Below are 20,576 nucleotides of genomic sequence, written 5' to 3'. Positions count from 1 at the left end.
TGTATGCCACCAAGTCAGTTATCTTTCTCTTATGGAGCAACTGGTCAATTGAACCACTGACCTTGGGGTTAGCAGCCAGTTTGTAATCCTTTATGCTACCGGCAATCTTTAGTGGAATGGAGCTCTTTGATCTAGAGTGATTAGGAAAGGATTCTCTGATAGTCTGTTCAGATATCTGGAGATAGATTGGTCCAAATAACCAGAAAAGCTTGTACAAAGGACCTGAAGCAAAAATGGGTGTGTGTTCAAGGAAATGCAAGCAGGCCAGTGTGGCTGAAGTAGAGTAAAGGACAAGAGAGTGATCAGACATAGGGTTAGGAGGTAGCTAGATTACTACAGATCAGATAATGGAGGGTCTTGTTCACCATGGTAAAGACTTTGATTTTTCTTCTCAGTGAGAGGGGAAGCCATCAGAGGATTTCAGTGATATAATCCAACATCTTCTGCAAAGGGCCTGTCTGGCTACCATGAGATTTATCCATGGAGAAACAAGGGAAAATCAGGTGGGAGACTGCTGTAGTAATCTAGGTACAATAATCTAGGATGGTGACTGGGACCAGGACTGGTAGAAGTGGAGGTACTGAGAAAGGTTTTGAGGATTAAAGATCATCTATTTTCCATATTTTCTCTATAAATTGTATGAGGTTTTATTTATTTTTCCCAGAGATGATGGCTCCAACTCAGAGAATCTGGGACAGAGAAAGCGTAGGCTATTCTGAAATAATTACTCCTGGCCTCAGGACTCTCCTGAGCTGAAGGAGCAGTAGATACGCACTGCCACCTCTCTCTGGTGATGCCAGCCAAGTCAGTCAGGCCCTTTCCCATCTTCCTCCCCATCATCCTGTGTCCTATATACCCTTACAACCACACAGAGATTCTGAGGCTTTGGAACAGTTGTTGTTGTTGTTGTTATGTGCCATCGAGTCGGTTCCGACTCATAGCGACCCTGTATAGGGTTTCTGAGGGTGTAAATCTTTACGGGAGTAGAAAGCCTCACCTTTCTCCCGTAGAAGGATATTAAACTAGACTGCTAAAACCATGTGGGGCCTTGGTGACTCAGCAGTAGAGTTTGTACCTTCCATTCCTAGCCAGCTGTGTCTCGTCTCATGCATGGCCACCACTCATTTCTCATTGGAGGCTTATAAGTTCCTCTGATGATGAACCAGCCTCAGTGGAGCTTCCAGACTAAGATGGACAAGGAAGATAGAACAGCCTAGTGATCTACTTCTGAAGTTCAGCCAATGAAAACCTACTGGATGACAATGATTTGATCTACAACTGATCAGGGGTAGTGAATGGGGCTACTCGATGACAGTTAACCACACTGACAGTAGCTCACTATAAAAGATCTCGTAGGGCCGCTCTCTGTTTCTTCTCCCAACTGTAGGGCTGGTGAGAAAGGCAGGCCTTCTCAGAGGTTGTATAAATATTTACTGAGCAGTAACACAGCCGGAAACAAGACCCTTTCCTCCAGCCGGCTTATCTGCCCCACCAGAGAAATCACAGTTAGGGTTAGGGCCAAGATTTAAAACACTCCACTGTGTGTCTACCTATTCCTAGTGCCTTCGTTCAAGCCTCTTCTACCTCCTCTCAAACTTGGAACATATCTGAGCCCCAAGGAAGAAATTGGCAAGAAGTGAATTGAGTAGTAGATTGAACATTTCCCCAGGACTCAGGAAACCTGGTTCTGTGGAGGAGACTTGTGCAAGACTCCTCTAAGCCTCCATTTCCTCCTCTCTGGAAATGAAAGTGTTGGACAAGATGATCTCTGGAATCATTATCTTGCGACATTCTGAAGTCTTTGATCACATGAGCCAGGCCTGTTCTGGGTTACCTGGTATTTCCTGAAGGCTGGAGGTTGGTGAAAAAGGCAGCCTCACTGGACCTGGAGAAGAGAAGTGCTCACCACAATCATATACAAGGAATTCTTGACAACTTTGGCACCCATGAGAGGTCAAGAAGTCCATAGATTCATTGGAGATCGAATAGTGAACCATCTGGGACTAATGTCGTCATAGCTTCCGAGGTTGCAGCCAAACTACCTTTCTGGGCTTTACCAGTATGCTAACAGCTGCTTCACTTTATTTAAGATCACTGGGTTAGGACCAAATTAATTCATAGATGTGAAAGTGCTTTGGAAACTTCTGCTCCACAGAGGTTAGGAACAACTTTAGAGGATACAATAGGGTGAGTGGTGGATCTAGGGGTAGTTTCTTTTCTCTTTCATTTTTAATTGTGATGAAATATGTATATAACAACTTATTTGCCATTTCATGTGTAGAACTCAATAACATTAGTTACGATCACCATGTTATACAACCATCACCACTATCTGTTTGCAAATTTTTTATGAACCTCATCAAAATTGTATTACCTCTTCAACAATAGCTTCTCGGGGTAGGTTTGTGAACCTAGGATTAAGGAAGTGGCCAGGTAATTCCCCATCCAGATCATAAAGATACTGCCACACTGTGAAGAAGGTTAATTCATTGAAGTTCCTCTCCCAAGTCTCTCCTCTCCCTGCCCCACTGTTCTGCTGTATGCTGTAATTCTTTATCTTTCTTTCTTATCTCATTTTATCTTGCCCCCCCACCCCACGCTCCCACTCCCGCACCCAGGGCCAAACTACTGCCATTTCAGCCTGGTATGGTGGAGGGTTTCCAGCCCTATTTTCACTTGCAGGCTCAGAGGTTCTTTGGCTGACCAACATTTGCGCAGGGACAGGTGGTTTTCCATCTGTGGAATCAAACAGCCTCATATCTGATGCAAGGTCAGAAGTTCAAACCCACCAGCTGATCCTCAGAAACCCTATACAGGGTTGCTATGAGTCGGAATCGACTCACAGGCACTTAAGAGAAGCAACAACATAGTTGGCGGGAGAAGAGGAGAAATAAAGTGGGACAATAATCTTCCCACGGGTCTCGTTTCTGAGATGATTGGGAAATGAGGTGTCTGATCAGGCCTCAAACAGGTGACACTGGATCTCAGATCACATGGACTGCACTTAGCATGTCTTTTTTCCTCAGTGTTTGCCGTCATCTTAATGAACTCCATCAATGTTTGAAATTCTTCTCAGGGAGACAACCCGAGCCTTTCATAAACTGTCTTTGGGTGTCTGCTAGATATGGAATGCTTGCCTTAGCTACTATGCTAAGTGAAATTAGTCAATCACAAAGAGAAAAATACAAGGAGACTTCAAAAAGTTCATGGAAAAATTCCATGATCTTTTTTTTTTTTTTTAAATTGTGAATAGAGTGATAGTTTACATGGGGGAACATCAGTTTTACACTCATCATTTCATTGCAATGATTACAATCTCTTCCATGCATCATCATTTAATAGTATTTGCTTCAAAATTCCATGATCTTAATTCCATTTTTTCCATGAACTTTTTGAAGCCCCCTCACATTGTACTAGTCTACTACTGTAAAACGTTAAGAACAGGTTTACACACAAAAGGAATCATTCTTTGAAGCTTACCAGGAGTGAGAAGGGATGGGAGGATAGGCACTGGACTGCGAATCACACAAGTTCTGTGGTTCGAGCCCACCAGCCTCTCCATGGGAGAGAAATGAGGCTTTCTGCTCCCATGAAGATTTACAGTCTCGGAAATCCTATACAGGGTCGCTATAAGTTGGAACCGACTCCACAGCACTTAACAACAACGAAGAGTAAATAAGTATCGATTTGGGTGAAGGGGAAGGCAATAAACAATAAAGGGGAGGATGGCACAATGTGACCAAAGCAAAGGAAGGCACTGGAAGGAGCACAAGAAGTAAAGGCAACAGAGGAAATAGTATTGCATGCACAGACCTGAACTAACAGTAATAAAAATAGTCTAAGAGTGGATACGTAAGGAGCTCTGGTAGCGTAGTGGTTACGAATCGGGCTGCTAACCTCAGGGTCAGCAGTTTGAAACTACCAGCTGTTCCATAGGGAAAAGATGAGGCTTTCTGCTCTTGTAAAGATTTACAGCCTCAGAAACCCTGTACAGAGTCGCTATGAGTCGGAACCGACTCCATGGCACGTAACAACAACAACAACAAAGAGTGGATAGACACACAAACTGAACTGGAATAGGAAGACAAAAAAAAAGGTGGGTCCAGAAACTCTGCCGAGGTGGGTGGTGGGTGGGCAGGAGAAGGAATCTCCCTTGCCCTGGAATCTGACTGAGGGATCTCATGCATATTCCAGCACTCTAGACTCTGCCCTCTGCTTTGGACACTTTCTGGCCTCTCCACGCCTCAGTTTCCCTGTTATAAAGAGCCACACTGAAGACACTGGCACAGAAGGCAAATGAGATCATAGCTCCCAAGGGCTCTATGAAGAGACGCCCCAGAGGAACACAGAGGAGTCCTATCTAAGATAGAGGTGCCTTTTAACTTCCCCTTTGGCTGGGTTTTCTTTCTGGAAAAGTGCCTGACTCCCAGTTCCCTTCAGCAGGTGTCTTCCCCCTCCACCATGTGTGCCTCAGCTGTCCCCACTCCCTCATGTCAGAGTCACCCCCAGCATCCGCCTCCCACCAAGTCAAGAGAACTAAGCCACCACACCCATACCCTGCCAGACCCCCACAATGGCCTCTTCCAGAGCAGCAGGCACTGTTCTCCTGTCTTCACAAAAGCCCCTACACAGCTCTCCTTCAGAGCTGCTGTACAATTACCCAAAGTGCTTTGGGGCGGGGAATGTTAATGTGCATGCTATTCCTTTAAGTAGCCAAGTCTGCAGGACCCTGCCCCTTCCCTATAAGGTAGTGGGCTCTTGCCTTCATCCAGCAGGCAGACAAACATTACTGTGTAACCCACCTTCCTCACCAGAAAGGAAAGAGGAAATAGAGGGAAAAGTCAGATTCTGTTGAGTTCTGGAAGCCCAGGAACAATCCCAAGGGTGAGGCGGGTTTAGCAATGTTCTAGCCCACTAACTTAGTGATAGGAATTCAGGTAGCTGAGAGCCTTCCACTGGGCAGGGCTGCTGGCTGACACGTGCGCTCTTTATTATCACTATTATTTCTCTTTTATTATTTTATATTTATTAATGTATTATAATGCTACTATAACAGAAATACTACAAGTATATGGCTTTCACGTTATTTTCTCGTGAAAATAAGGAGTAAGGAGGCCAGAAGTCTGAATCCAAGGCACCTAATAAGGAGTTCTGGTAGCATTGTTATTGTTGAGTCGGAACTGACTCATAGTGAACTCATACAACAGAACAAAACACTGCCCATTCCTGGGCCAACCTCACTATTGTTGTCACACTTGAGTCCATTGACGCTGCCACTTTGCCAGGCCATCTAACTGGGGTCTTCCTCTTTTTCTCTGGCCCTCCACCCTGCCAAACAAGGTATCCTTCTCCAACCACTGGTCCCTCTTGACAATATGTCCAAAGTATGAGAGACGAAATTTGGTCATCCTGGCCTCCAAGGAGCACTGTGGCTGCACTTCCTCCAACACAGATCTACTTGTTCTTTTGGCAGCCCATGGCACTTTCAATATTCTCCTCCAACACCATAACTCAAATGCATCAATTCTTCCATGGCCTTCCTTATACACTGTTCAGCTTTTGCATGCTTGTGAGGTTATTGAAAATACCGTGGCTTGGGTCAGGTGCACCTTAGTCCTCAAGCTGACATCTTTGCACTTTTAAAAGGTCTTGTGCAGCAGATTTGCCTAATGCAATACATCGTTTGACTTCTTAACTGCTGCTTCCATGAGTGTTGATAGTTGATCCAAGAAGAATGAAGTCCTTGATAACTTTGATCTTTTCTCTATTAATAAGAATGTTGTTTATTGATCCAGTGGTGAAGATTTTTGTTTTCTTTACATTGAGATACACTATGTCTTTGATCTTCATCAGTAAGTATTTTAAGTCCTCTTCATGTTTAGCAAGCAAGGTTGTATCATCTGCATATCGCAGGTTGTTAATGAGTCTTCCTCCAATCCTCATGCCACGTTTTTCTTCATATAACCCAGTTTCTCGGATTATTTGCTCAGCATATACAGGAAGAAAGATGAGGTTTTCTGCTCCCATAAAGATCTACTGCTTCGGAAACCCTGTACAGGGTCGCTGACTATACAGGAGTCGGAACTGACTCCATGGCACATAACCACTACCACCATATAGGTTGAGTAAGTATGGTGAAAGAATACAACCCTGTCGCGCACCTTTCTTAATTTTAAACCATTCCATGTTCCCATGTTCTGTTTGAACACCTGCCTCTTGGGCCAGATACAGGTTCCTTATGAGCACAATTAAGTGTTCCGGAATACTCATACTTCGCAACGTTGTCCATAGTTTGTCATGATCCACACAATCGAAAGCCTTTATGTAGTCAATAAAGCACAGGTAAACATCTTTCTGGTATTCTCTTCTTTCAGCTAAGATCCACTGGACGTCAGCAATGATATCCCTTTTGCCATGTCCCCTTCTGAATCTGCTTGAACCTCTGGAAGTTCTCTGTCAATGTGTGCTTGCAGCTATTTCTATATTACCTCAAGTTAAACTTTACTCGTATGGGATATCAAAGATATTGTCTGATGATTTCCACATTCCGTTGGATCACCTTTCTTTGGAATGGGCATAAATACTGATTTCTTCCAAATTTTTTGGCATAGATGAGTACCTCCAGTGCCACCTCATTTTCTTAAACAATTTCAATTTTTATTCCATCAATTGGGAAAAAACCACTGGTAGCATAGTGCTTATGAATTGGGCTGCTAACCTCAAGGTCAGCAGTTTGAAACTACCAGCTGTTCCGCAGGAGAAAGATGAGGCTTTCTGCTCCTGTAAAGATTTATAGCCTCGGAAACCCTGTACAGGGTTGCTATGAGTCAGAACCAACTCCAACGGCACACCACCACCAATTTCTAGGGAGACAGGTCCTAGTTTCTTTTCAGCTTCTGTTCCACCGTTTCTTGGCGATCTTCATGTGGCCTGACATTTATCATGCCCCATCTGCGCCTCCTTGGTTCTCTGCCTTTTCTGCTCTACCTATATCTCAAAAGTGATTGTCTTAAAACATATCTGGTAGTGTAGTGGGTTACAAATTGGGTTCCTAACTGTAAGATTAGCAGTTCAAATCTACCAGCTACTTCATGGGACAAAGATGAGACTTTCTGCTCCCATAAAGATTTGTAACCTTGGAAACCCTATACAGCATCACTGTGAGTTGGCACATAACCACCACCACACTGATATGGCCCCATTTAACATGACAAAGGAGTCCCAGTTATAGGATAAGCACTGGCCTGCTAGCCCCAAGGTTGATAGTTCAAACTCCCTAGCTGCTCCACAGAAGCCCTGTACAGGGTTGCTATGAGTTGAAACCAATTCAATGGCACTTAATAATAACAATATAAAGGAAATCGCATTCCCAAATGGGATTGTATTCTCAGGAATTTATATATATATGTGTGTGGTGCTGTGGGTTAATGCACTGGAATGCAAAGTCATTTGAATTGCAAGGTGAGTGGTTCAAGCTCACTAGTCACTCCTTGGAAACCCTATATAGGGTCAGTATGGGTCAAGATTGACTCAACGGCACTCAACAACAATATATATATAACCAAACCCATTGCTGTAGAGTTGATTCCAACTCATAGTGACTATGTTGTTGTTCGTTGTAGCAACTGTTATAAGGTTTCCAAGATTCAAATGGCTGGTGAGTTTAAACCACAGGCCTTGCGCTTCAAACTGGCCTTGCAGTCCAGCGCATTAACCCACAGTGCCACACTAGGACTATAAAATAGTCTATAATCTTAACAAGCAGATTGCCACATCTGTCTCCTGCAGAGCAACTAGTTGGTTTGAACCACCTATCTTTGGGCTAGCAGCCATGTGCTTTAACCACTGTGTCATAGGGCTCCTTACAAGCAGGCATATTGTTGTTAAGTGCCGTTGAGTCCGTTCCAATTCATAACAACCCTGTATAGGGTTTCTGAGCAGCAGCTGGTGAGGTTGAACCACCAACCTTGTGCTTATCTTAAAGCACCACACCAGGACTTCCCTTATAAGTATGTTGTTGTCGTTGTTAAGTGTCATCAAGTCGGTTCCAACTCATAGTGACACTGTGTAGGGTTTCCAAGGAGAGACTAGTGAGTTTGAACCGCCGACCTTGCAGTCTAGCGCATTAACCCACAGCGCCACACCAGGACTAGGTTAGGATTTACAATACCTATTTTTGGAGGACACAATTCCCAACAGGTTGGTTCCCAGTCCCTCTGGGGTGTAAGATAAGGGTAAGTTTAGGGCCAAAGGAGGATACAAGGGACTCCAGTCCCCTCAAGAGAACACCCTATCCCTTCCAGGCCTCAAAGCTCCCACCCTCCAGACTCTGCCCCAAAAGTCACAAAGGAGAAAACTTTATTTAAAAACTCAAAACTAAATGTGGAGAAAAACCATGCTCTGCCTGTAGGAACAGATTACCTAATAAGCAAAGTAAGCACGGGTTTACTTGTGCTTAGTTACTAATCTGTCATGACCAGTGCCACATGGATTTACCTTACTTACTGGGCATTCCATCCCAGTCAGGGAGTGTAAATCTGAAAAGAGGCTTTGATTCTGTAGGGGGAGGTGTTATGGGGTTGGGAGAGAGACAGATGTCAGCCATTCCTAGAAGCAGAGTCTTTCATGTGTTTAAAAAATATATATATATATATATGTGTGTGTGTGTGTGTGTGTGTGATATTGTTCACTGCAGATTAGTAAGTAAGCACAGGTCAGCCCATGCTTACCTTGTTTATTGAGTAATCAGACACTGCCTGCTGGTGGCATTCCTTTGACTGAGACAGTCCTATTCATCAGGATCCCATGCTGGCTGAGGCTACAGAGAAGCCCCTATGGTGTGTCATTATAAGCTGTTTCCCAGATGACCCAGGCCAGCTTACACAGGGCTGCACTGGTAAACTCACCCCAGGGCACTGACCCTTGTTTAGGGCTGTAGAGAGGGTGGGAGGTCCTGGGACACCAGCTTATCCAGAGTTGAGAAAGAGAATACATATGCTACAGAAAACCAACATTTTTGTTCTTTCCCCTTCAGAGATGGTCTGCTTGGGATCTGGTACCTCTGTCTTAAGTTTTACCATCCAAACCACTCAGTTGGAGGCATATATAAGGCATGGCACATGCCCTGGGTGCCACTTGAAAGTGGGGGCAGAGGGAGATGTGCCACTGAACTGTTTTCTATTAACCATTGCAGTTTCCGTTGCCAATTTATAAGCGATCCTTCAACAGGTTATCTTGGAGAGCTTCCAAGAGTCAAGGCAGACTGTGTGATCTTGCTCTGCTGAGTATAAAGAGAGAAGAAACTGGAAATGGTGAAGTTATCTAAAAGATGGGTGTCAGATGTTTGGACAGACGTGCAATGTCACTGATTGCCAAAGGTGCTATTTTCTGTATATAGCCTCTGCACCCAGAACAGAGTAAGGGGAATAAAAATCTATTTGCCCCACATGCTAGGAGAATAGCCTCAGGGATTGGAACTAGAATCCCTGGGCGATTTACTCTCTTTTGATTTAAAGCATGCTTGGAAAATTTGACCACAATATGTACTCTCAGAAACAAAGACGTCCCGTAGCCCAACCCAGACTCTTCAGCAACCCAAAGACAGAGTTCTCTCTAAGAACTGGTTTACTTCTCTAGAACTGCAATCCTAGGATGGTGGCACTGGGCAGTCAGAAGACCAGGGATCAGATGGACTTTGAGGAGGAAAGGCTGTTCCTAGGACTCAGCACCATACAGACCTCCCTAAGAGCTATTTGATTCTTCTTACCATTTGTGAAAACTGCGAGAAGGACAATGTGGCCCAAACACCAAAAATAAAGGCTGATTTGGATTTTGCTGCTCTGTGGTTCACCTTTATTTAGTTCAGTACTTTGTTGTTGTTAAGTGTTTTCTAGCAGGTTCCGACTCTAAGGCCCTGCATAGGGTTTCCCAGGCTTTTAAAATCTTTGCAAGAACAGAAGTGGCTGGCAGGCTCGAACTGTGGACTTTGTAGTTGACAGTGCGGTGCTTATCATACGGAGCCCACCGTGCTCTGAAGTTCAGTACTTTTGAAGGCCTTTTTTTTTAATGAACCATTGGTTGCTGTGGGTTTTGTTGCTTAGAGAAAATGGGCATATAAGCTTCCCCTTTCTAAAATGTAGTCTTCCCAGTTCGTCTAGTTCTCATTGTAATTGGGACACTCAGCCCTTCCAGAAACAAGGGGTGAGGATTAGAAGAAGCAGAGATGAGGGTAGCCTACCACCAGCTTACTTGGGGTTGCTTTCTCATGGAAACCAGAGAGTTAAGTTACCAGGAAGACCCTGAGGGGAAGAGGAGCCCAGGGGAGGCCCTGCAACAGGATTCCCCTTTTTTTAAAAAAAAAAAAAACAAAACAAAACCCTACACTAAAACCTTCCAGTCTTGGAATCCTTTTCTTCCCAGTCAATTTACAATGCTTCCTGATAACAGATTCCTATATAGTTTGACCTGTACTACCTGCCCTCCTCCACTCTCCCCCTACCAAGGAGGCGGGATAGCAGAGTTGAGAAGTGCATCTCTCATCTCACCTACCCTGTGATCTCTTGAATGCTGAGGAAATGCTAGTCGTCAGCGCCTCCTCCACCCCCACCCCCACTGCTTCCAGTTAGTCAGAACTTGAGGAGCACACTCCTCCATCGAACTCTTCTTCCTAGGTTCCTGAGGCAACCTCTGGTAACAGGTACCCTCAATTGATTTCCATACCCTGTCACACCCCCTTCAAACCTTGTTTTAGGCACTGATCCTTGGCTCTAATTTTGACTAATTTCTAAAAGGTCAGGCCTGGGAAGAAGCCCTCTGTGTGGAGAGTTCGGGGCCTCGATCACCCCGTTCCCGTCAGTGCACATCTGTTCCCAGTCGGGAGACATGGCAATGCCTCGCTGCTCACACCCACTTTCTGCCTGTGTAGCATGATAGCATTAGTAAAGGCGCCCATGGGTCAGCAGCTGGCACCCCAGGGGTTAACTCGGAAGCAACCTTAGTGGAGGTTGAGGTCCCCAGCCTTCGTCAGCACCTTCAGGTCTCCGAGAGACCACTGGAACCGCGGAGGCTGCGGTGGTTCTTTGTCTACCTGCTCTAGGCGTTAAAGAGCCCGCTCGCAGCCTGCATCGCCGGGGCTCGGGACAGAAGTCAGCGACGGGGGAAAAGGGACTCTGTCGCTTTAAATACAGCTGGAGCCGTTAAGTACGAGCTGAGTCGGGGTGGTGGAGAGAAAAGGGAGTGCGAGGACGGCGAGGGCTTGGTTTCTGGCCCTCCGCTTCACCAGCGCTTCATACCTTTTTGGGTATCCGCCGGGTGCTGAGCGAGCCAAGTCCCAGGGGGGACCCTGGGTTCCCATCCGTTGAATAGCCTCAGGAGCCTAGGGAGAAGATGCTTCATCTGCCCCTGCCCAGGTCGGGAAGGACGGTGAATTTTCCCGGCAGGTAAGCGCTCCCCACGCCAAACCACAGCAATGGGTCGGTCCCAGGTCCACAGCGGAGGGGCTGGTTTGTAGCCCCCCGCCCAGCCCAGCCCCATCCCCCAGCTCCTCCGCAGCCGCAGCCTCTGGGGGCGGTGGGTGTGGGGTCTGCAAGAAGGAGGGTCTTGGCCGCCCTGTCTTTTCTGATAGAGGGAGGTGTGCTGGGGCGCTGCCAGAGCCTTCTCTTCTGATTCCGGAACCTTTAGCCTTTGGGGTTGGGATAGGTGTGCCAAAGGGCCTAGGGAAGGAGATGGAAGGAAAGGAGCTTGAACTCCCCAGAGGTCAGGATGAGCTGAGACAATAGCACAACTTAAACTGAACTTATATGATTGCTGCTGCAGGCGCATGTGGGCTAGAGATATTGGGGGGCCTGGGCCATGGGCCCTCAGGGGTCAGGAGAGAGGAAAGGACAGCTGCCCCAGACTTGCTCCATGTTGGTTCTCCCCAACAGGAAGCTCCAGGGTTTATGCTGGGGTAAAAGGAGGTGGTGAGAGGTGGAAGGGTGCCCAAGGCTGGTGGGGTCTATTGGAGGGGAAGTGGAACCTGAGACTCTCCCTGAGAAGGAGTGAGAACTTGGGAGCCCAGCCCAGATGATTTGGGGAGAAGTACTGTTGGGACAGCAAATCTTTCCTTTAAGGTGAGGGTACTATACTGTGGGTCCTTCCTAAAGGGGGAGTAAATGTGGCCACAGTCAGCCTTGGGACACTTGGAGCTGCTTTGAAAACTGCCCTTCTAAGGATTAGGACATTCCAGTGGCCTAAGAGAGAAGACTGGCACTTTCTGTTTTTGTGTGTGTGTGTTTTTCAGGGAGCTTCCCACCCAACGGCTCCCACCGCAGTAGAGAGATATCCCTTCCCTCAGCCTCTCCTGTCTGACCTGACTGACTGGGAGAAGTCCAAGGTTTGGAGCTAAAGGAGTGACAGGGTACATGGTGTAGTGGCCACTCCCCAGCCCCAAGCGTACTCACAATTTTCTCTGCCCTAAGAGCCCAGACTTGCTCCTTGTAACATGTTCCTGCTTCTCCATGTTTCCTTGGAAGAGACCCCAAGTGCTCTCCAGGGGTTTGATTGGAACTCTGTACACAAAGACCTAGGGTTAAAGCAGAAGATTGGGCAAGGTTTAGAAAGGGAGAGGCCTTAGCTACCTCAATTCTGGTTCCTCCCAGAGCCCTTCCCTCTGCAGGACTGTGGGCACCAGGAGCCCCTGAGAAGCCCTTTGGAGATTTTTGTCCCTTAACAACAAACCATCACCACAGCAGGATACCCTTCTGCAGACCCTCTGGAACGTGACTTAGGTGACTTGGGCCATTGGGGTCAGTTTGCTAAAATGATTGGTTAGGGTAGTATAGGGAGAACCAAGCAGCAGTTCATGAACAGAACACTTAGGAACTCTGGTGTTGTTACTTCAGGTGAGATCCTGCACGGGTACACAGTTCATTGGGCCCTGGAGAAAGTAGAAGGAAGGAGCCCGTCATAATCCATCCCACCCCTTCACTGCTGTCATTCAATCTAGAAACAACTTACTCCAGATCCACATGAGCTGTGTTCAATTATTTGTAACTGCCACCAAACCAAAGATTTGCATAGGTATGACTATCTCCTTTGCTTTTCCCACCTCCCTGGAAGGTCTGAAAAGTCACTAAGTGACTCCAGTCCCCCTTCTCTGAGCCCACCACTATTCTCCACTCAACAGTGTTTTATAGGCCACTTCATCATTTCTTTTGAATTGGGGTTAACGCCTTCTTCCACGCCTTCTTCCACCGTATTCAACCTCAGGGGAACCTGGCTTTGTAGTGAGCTCAGTGTTGAGTACTCACCTAGCTCTTTACAGAAACCAACTTCTGGGCAGGTGTGCTAGGGCGGGGACTTGCCTGCCCTGGCCCAAGGAGAGGAGCAGATCATGTTATACCTACCCAGCCTGCTGCCTGCTGGGGTGGGGCTGGGTTGGGCCTGTGGTTTCCTTTCCATTCAGGCCTAAGATTTTCAGGCCATTTGTTGTTAGTAGGCCAGGAGAGAGATGGTGTTGTAAAGTGGAGGGGTCAGTCCTTGAATTGCCAGAGTTCAAATATAAATTTAACTGGCCTGGCTCCAATTCATGGAGTTGGGAGGCCTTAACCCAAGTTTTTGCTCTGGGGACAACTCAAAACCTTCCCTGTAAATGATGTGTGGCTGGGGCCAGCAGGGATCAAAGAGATGCTTTCCCTGTAGACTCAGGTTCCCCTTAAATTCCAAGGAAAGAACACTGGGAGAATATGAGACCTTAGGGAGAATGGCTTAATTGGCCCTCAAATATCTCCATGACCAGTCTTTAATGAGTTGAGCTGTGTTCAGCCTGGCCTTCCATTTGCTTAGGAGAAGATGTGTTTCCTTCCCTGGGATTATTGTGCCTCTCATGGAAGGCTTTCTCTGTAAGCATTGTTCTTGCACTTGTCAAACATGGCTTTCCTGGAAACTGTTCTCCTGCCGTAGCGTCTTCAAGTACGAAGCCTGGAGTTCAGTTATGTCTGCCATTCAGCACTCCTAGACTTCCTCCTGGAAATGACCCTTAGCCAAGAGAACATTGGGAATAGGACCTGACCAGAGTGGCTGTCTCACTCAACCCACAGAGACTCCTTGAGGCAAAGGGCTTTCTGTTTACTTGGCACAAACTCAGATTCTTGTGAGAGGATAAAATGCCAGGGCACAGCAGAGCCAGTGAGCTGCTCCTCCTTACGGGGTTTATGGTATTAGGCATACAGGCGACGAACCACACTTGCTGGAGTAATAACCTCTTCATTGTGGTGCTTGGAAGTCATGGTAGAGGGTGAGCAGGAAGCCTTTGGGCCAGTCAACTTTTCTCACTATAACATGATACTCTAAAACACTAGCTATGTTAAGTGTTTTATAAACATTATCTCATTTAATTCCCACAACCACCATATGAGGTATATTCTATTATTATCATCCTGTTTCATGGGTGACTTAACTGAGGCAAAGGAGGTTAAGTATCTGTATGTCCCTGAGGCCACAGATGAAGAATTGATTCTTACACCTCAGTGTGTCTGACACTAAAGCCAACTCCTTAATCGCTCTGCTGTACAGAGACTACTCTCATGGACACAGGTCCAGACCCTGAGAATACTAAATGCTGGAAGCTTCAGCAAAGGTCTCTAGTTGGCCTGGAGCCTTCATGGGAGGATAATGGGAAGAGCACTAGCCTTAGAGCCAGCTGACTTGATTTGGAACTTGGGCTTCATTACTAATTAGCTTTGTGACCTTACAAAGGTTGCTTGCTTAGCCTCTAACTGCAGTTTCCTTCTCTGCAGAATGATGACAACTCCTGACCTGGAGTTGTAGTAAGGCCAATACAGAGCAGAGTATTTCAAACTTGGGTTTTCTACCGGTGTTCTGACTGGTCAAGGTCCATCTCAAGCAGCAGGCTTCTCTCCTGAGCTCTTTCAATGGCTTTTTTTCCATAGTGTCCTCTCTTCCCATCTTGTTAGGACCCTATGAGGATGCCTATCTCTGGTAGCGTAGTGGTTACGAATCGGGCTGCGAACCTTAAGTTCAGCAGTTCGAAACTACCAGCCGCTCCGCGGGAGAAAGATGAGGCTTTCTACTCCCGTAAAGATTTACACCCTCGGAAACCCTGAACAGGGTCACTATGGGTCGGAACCGACTCGACGGCAATTAACAACAACAACAACATCAGTAGCAAAGGAATCTTGGTTTAGCGCTATAGGATAAGCACTGGGACCACAAGGTCAATTTGAACTGCAAGGTGGCAGTTCAAACCCACCAGCCGTTACTCAAAACCCTAAACAGGGTGACTGAGTCAGAACCCACTGGACAGCACTTAACGACATCAGTATCAAATGACTAAACATAGCTTCAGTTTTTAAATTCTTAATTGTCCATTTTCAAATTTCTATTCAGTTCAGATTCTATGCTAATTAGGATGGCAGATTTACACATTCTATTTTTACTCCCATTTACATAAAAATAGCCCACTTTTAAAAATATACTCACTAAAAAAAGAAAACTTACCTATTTAACCTTTACTATATGCCTGGTGTTTGTGATACTATAGGATAAGCACTGGACTGTTAAACTCAAGGTTGGCAGTTCAAACCCACCAGCCACTCTTTGGAAGCCATATATACAGGGTTGTTATGAGTTGGAACCGACTTAATAGCACTTTACAACAACAACATATGCCAGCTTGAGACCTGGTGTGATGCTGTAGGATAAGCACTGAACCACTAGCCAAATGGTTGGAGGTTCAAACCCACCAGCTGCTCTCAGAAACCCTATACGGAAGGGCTATGAGTTCAATTTGGTGACACAAACACAACAATATATGCCAGCTTTGTGCCAGGCATGGTGGTGGTGGTGTGCCTTGGAGTCGGTTTTGACTCACAGGACCCTGTATAGGGTTTCCAAGGCTATAAATCTTTATGGGAACAGACAGACTCATCTTTCTCCTGTAGCAACTGGTAAATTTGAACAGCTGGACTTGCAGTTTGCAGCCCAACGTGTAGTACTGAAAAAATGAACACTAAAAAGCTTCTCATTAAACATTACCATTGTAGTTGAGTCGATTCCAACTCATAGTGACCAGCTAGTAGAGTAGATCTGCCTCATAGAGTTTCCAAGACTGAAATCTTTATGTAAGCAGACTGCCACACCTTTCTCCAGTGGAACGGTTCCAACACTGACCATTCTGTTATCATCAGAGCGCTTACCCACTGAGCCATCAGGGCTCCTCTGAGAAGTTTACCTTTCTTTCTATCTGGTTTCCTTGATTGATTCATTCAACGTCAGTGAGCACCTCCTAGATGCCAGGCATCATGCTAGTACTAGGAATATAATGGAGAAACACAGGCATATATAATGGAGAAACCCTGTCCTCAAGGAGCTCCCTAGGGTTTTCAGGGGAGATAGGTCAATGAAAGTTAAAAACAATAACAACAACAAAATAACACATCAATGCAGGCAGACTCAGCCTGTTGAAGGAGCTAGAAACCAAACAACACTATGATACTAGGTTATACATGTATTAACTGGAAGCAAGCAGGAAGGGGCTGTATTGGAATAGTTAGGGAAAGGGTGTCATAAAGGAGGTGGCATTTCATTTTTTTTAATTGTGTATTGAATGAAGGTTTACAGATAAGATCATTAGTTTTACATTCAACAAATCATACACTTTATTTTATCTCAATGATTTCAATCCCTTCATGGAACAGCAGTTATCCGCTTCCTTCCTGTGGTTCCTGTCTCCATTCCACCCACCTTCCTATCTCTTCTCACCTTTGTCCTTAGGTGCATGTTGCCCCTTTGATTTTGAATTAATTGACAATTCCATCATTCATAGTGAGCATGCCTTACTAGTGTTGTTCCCCTATATAGCTATTTACTGCTTGGCTGAAAGCTGGGCCACAAGGCTGAGTTCCTTTCCAGACCTGAAAGGTAATCGAGGGCCATAGTCTCAGGTTCCTCCAGTCTCTTTCTGACCAGTAAGCCTAGTCTTTTGTTGTTGTTGTTGTTGTTAATAATATTGAGTTTTGTTCCACTATATTCTGCCACTCTGAGACTTTCTAATGTGATCCCTTTCAGAGCAGTTGGTAATGGTAGCTTGGCACCATCTAGTTCTTCTGGTCTCCAAGTCATGGAGATTGATGTTCACATGGTCCATTAATCCATTGGATTAGTTAATAGATTACAAGTATCTTCAAGAATGCAAGCATCGCTCTTCTTTCTTTTGTACCTTAGACTGCTCATGGTCTTTTAAGATCCCAGATTCTACTCACCAAAGTAGGATGTAGAACATTATCTTTGTGGGCTATGCTATGCCAATTGACCATGGTGTCCCCTGAGACTGTAGTCCTGAGCCCTTAAGATGTTTCATAATATCCAAGAAGTTTTCATCATTTTGCCTGCTGTATGCTCCTCCACATTCATAATCATATTTGCCAGAAAGGGAAATACTCATGTACCAGTATCCTCTTTCAAACTCATATATATCTGTGGGATATATGGTGTGTTGTTAAGTACAGTCAAGTCGGTTCTGACTCATAGCAACCCTTATAGGGTTTCAGAGGAGCAGCTGGTGAGTTTAAACGACCAACCTTGTAGTTTAAACCGACCTCATGGTTGAGTGCTTATCCTGCAGCACCACACCAGGACTCCTTGGGATATATATATCCCTTCAAGTCAGTTCCGACTTACAGCAAACCTGTATAGGGTTTCTGAGGAGCAGCTGGTGGGTTTGAACTGCCGACCTTGTGGTTTGCAGTCCAGATACCTATACATACCCATTCAGTATGTGTCTCTGTCCAGGTAGCTACCCACAGAACATTGTTGTTCCTGGCCTGTATATATACCACTATTTAAGGAGGTAGCATTTTTGTTGGGCCTCAAAGAGAAACTAAAAGATTTCCAGTTTACCCAAAAGCTTATTCAGAGAGAGGAGGAATTTTCCCCCAACTGAGAGGCTCCATGTCATCTTCCTACTTCTCTGACCAGCTCTGCTATCTCTGTTTCTTTTTGTGCTCCACAAACTCCATGTCTAAGACAAAATCCTCTGGGACACACAACTGGAATGAGTTTTTCACTGCTCTGCACCACCGCAGCTCCTATCTAGAAACCTTTGATAGTGCAACTGGCTATTTCCTCTGGCTCTGGGTGTCAGGGTCAATGTCATCTCAAGTTCAGTTAATGATCAGAATAATAACTGTCTTTGTCCTTGCCATTTAAGCAGATTCAGTTAATTCTATTAATTCTACCTCTGTGGAAAACGTCTAGGATAACGATTTGAGAATTCATCCTCGGCCCAACTTTACAGCCTCGGAAACCCTCTGCAGGGTCACTATGGGTCAGAACCGACTCCACGGTACTTACCAAGAACTAGGTTAGCCTGTAAGGACTGATGGGAATAAGACCATTCTTACCATGTGGGTATGTGTTCAGGGAGGGAAAGTCCCCATCCCAATTCACAGCTCTTAAGTGGTGGAGCAGAAATTCAACCGCAGCTCTGGCTGGTTCTACAGAGCATCCCTTTCTAGACTAGATGTAAGTCTAAGTGTTTTCTTCAAGATTGAGAATGCCTAGGCCCACTTTTGGGGTAGTCATTTTCTCTAAAGGAGAGCTATAACAAGGTTTTCCAACTTTAGAGAACTTGTGTATATATTTCCAATATCCATTTATTATGTGATTGAAATGCTTTTATTTTGGGTGATAATTTTGTCCAACTCTTATTCATGAGATACATCTGTGGGGTTGAATAATGGTCTTTTGATGATGACAAGAAAAAGCTAATCAAATCTCATTGTAAGAGCTCAGAAAGCAGTACAGATTTGGACATATCCTACTTAATTGTGTGCCATGCTTTCTTGGAGCTCTTCATATTGGGTTAGCTCATGTCTCCTAAAGTATAACAGCTACATCAAATAGAAAAAAAATCAGTCATCCCCAACAAGTATTTATTCATTGCTTAGCATGTACCAAGTATTGTGCTAATGCTACAGAGGGAACAAAGGACAACCAATTCCAATCCACAGTATGTTATGATTAACTTACTGGGGGAGGTGGACGTTGACTCCTGACACCAGGAATAAATAAATTGTATCTGGAAACAAGAATAACAGTAGCTAGAAACAGACAGCAATACATCAGTAATACAAAGGGAGGTTTATGTGAGGTCAACGAGCAATGTTTCAGTGAGGTAGTGAATGTGGCAGGGTCATGGAAAGTTCAAATGTACACTGTATGGGAATTTGGAGAAAGTGTTCAGGAAGTAGGAAGGTTTTCAGGTATGAAGGAAGAGGGAGGGAGGAGTCTTGGTCCCAGATACATCTTGAGAGGATTTGTGGGGCAGTGGGTTTAATGGATAATGTGTAAAGACAAAGTACATCCCAGTCTGTCATCTTCCCTGTCCATCACCCCATTGTGGAACCTGTTGTCATGTATGCATGAGTGTGTGTAAGTGTATGTGTGTGACATGTGAATGCCTTTCTTGGTATATTTTCTGATGGATTATTTTAAATTCTTATGGAAGGCTAAAGTAGACTATCAGGTTTTGATCATGGTGATCTGTCAACAGTGTGATTTTTTTTTTTAACAGTGTTATTTTAAAAATAAATTTTGAACAGTTTTAACACATACATAGTATTTCTACCAGTGAGTGAAATTATAGTTCACAGGCCCTCAAGGAAAACAAATAATTTAGGATTTATTCCTGGTTGTAATGGGTTTCTAGAATTTGAATCCCTAGAGACAGTGGCTAAGACAACAGCAGTTTCCAGGTCAGACTTCCTAGACCCTGGTCCTCCATTCTTTTTAATACTTGGTTGTAAAATAGGATTTGATTGATTAATCAGATCCCTGAATCTGGATGCTTCATTCTTGTCTGGAAAGAGTACCCGAGGGAAATCCCTTATTTACATTATGCTATAGTTCCATGTTCTGGACGTTTGTGCCATTTCTTCCTATTTCATTATATTCCCAATGTTGTATATATATTCAATTCTCTTGTTTAGTACTTTTACTTTTACTAGCATATAACTCATAAATTATAGGCAACTCAGGTTCCCATACCTACTGCTACTGAGTGCTTGTCCTTGGAGCCTTCTTCCAGGTGGCAAATCCACAAGAGTGGGTCCCATAATATTTGGGGTTTATGGGGTTTTTAAAACAACTTTACATATGCCTTCTAGGCTAGCATTAAAATTATCTTGAAGAAGACAGCAGAGCCATCTCTTTCTGGAACCCGTGTCTTTGAATGAGAAAAATTGGTAAAAAATAAAATAAAATTTAAAAAGCAGTTGCCATCCACTGAACTCCAGCTCCTGGTGACCCCTGTATGTCGGATTAAAGTGTGCTCCATAGGGTTTTCTCTGGCTGACTTTTCAGAAGTAGATCACCAGACCTTTCTTCATAAACACTCCAGAATTAAAATATCATTCTGGTGTGGTACTGCGGGTTAATGCACTGGGCTCCAAGGTCCTTTGAATCAAAAGGTCCGCTGTTCAAGCTCACCAGCCACTCCTCGGAAACCCTATACAGGGTCCCTATGAGTTGGAACCGACTTGACTGCACTTAACAACAACAGCAACCTTTCTGTTAGC

General features: G+C 44.9%; 1 protein-coding gene across 2 annotated transcripts in view; it reads left to right on the top strand.

Moving 5' to 3' along the window:
- The window catches only part of NAV1 (neuron navigator 1), a 202,519-nt gene that overhangs the window by 101,578 nt on the left and 80,365 nt on the right, over window positions 1–20,576 (top strand). The window contains exon 1 of one of the 2 annotated variants that reach the window (XM_006834142.1): window positions 11,185–11,438. The exons of the other annotated variant lie outside the window; for it this stretch is intronic. Within the exon in view, the coding sequence (XP_006834205.1) occupies window positions 11,386–11,438 (53 nt within the window). The 5' untranslated portion in view covers window positions 11,185–11,385. Of the gene's footprint in view, window positions 1–11,184; window positions 11,439–20,576 lie in introns of those variants that run through there. 2 annotated transcript variants of the gene reach the window in all.

The sequence above is a fragment of the Chrysochloris asiatica genome, unplaced genomic scaffold, assembly GCF_000296735.1.
Source record: "Chrysochloris asiatica unplaced genomic scaffold, ChrAsi1.0 scaffold00009, whole genome shotgun sequence".
Taxonomy (NCBI): domain Eukaryota; kingdom Metazoa; phylum Chordata; class Mammalia; order Afrosoricida; family Chrysochloridae; genus Chrysochloris; species Chrysochloris asiatica.
Note: the sequence above shows the minus strand (reverse complement) of the source record. Positions and strands in the feature narration are given on the sequence as shown.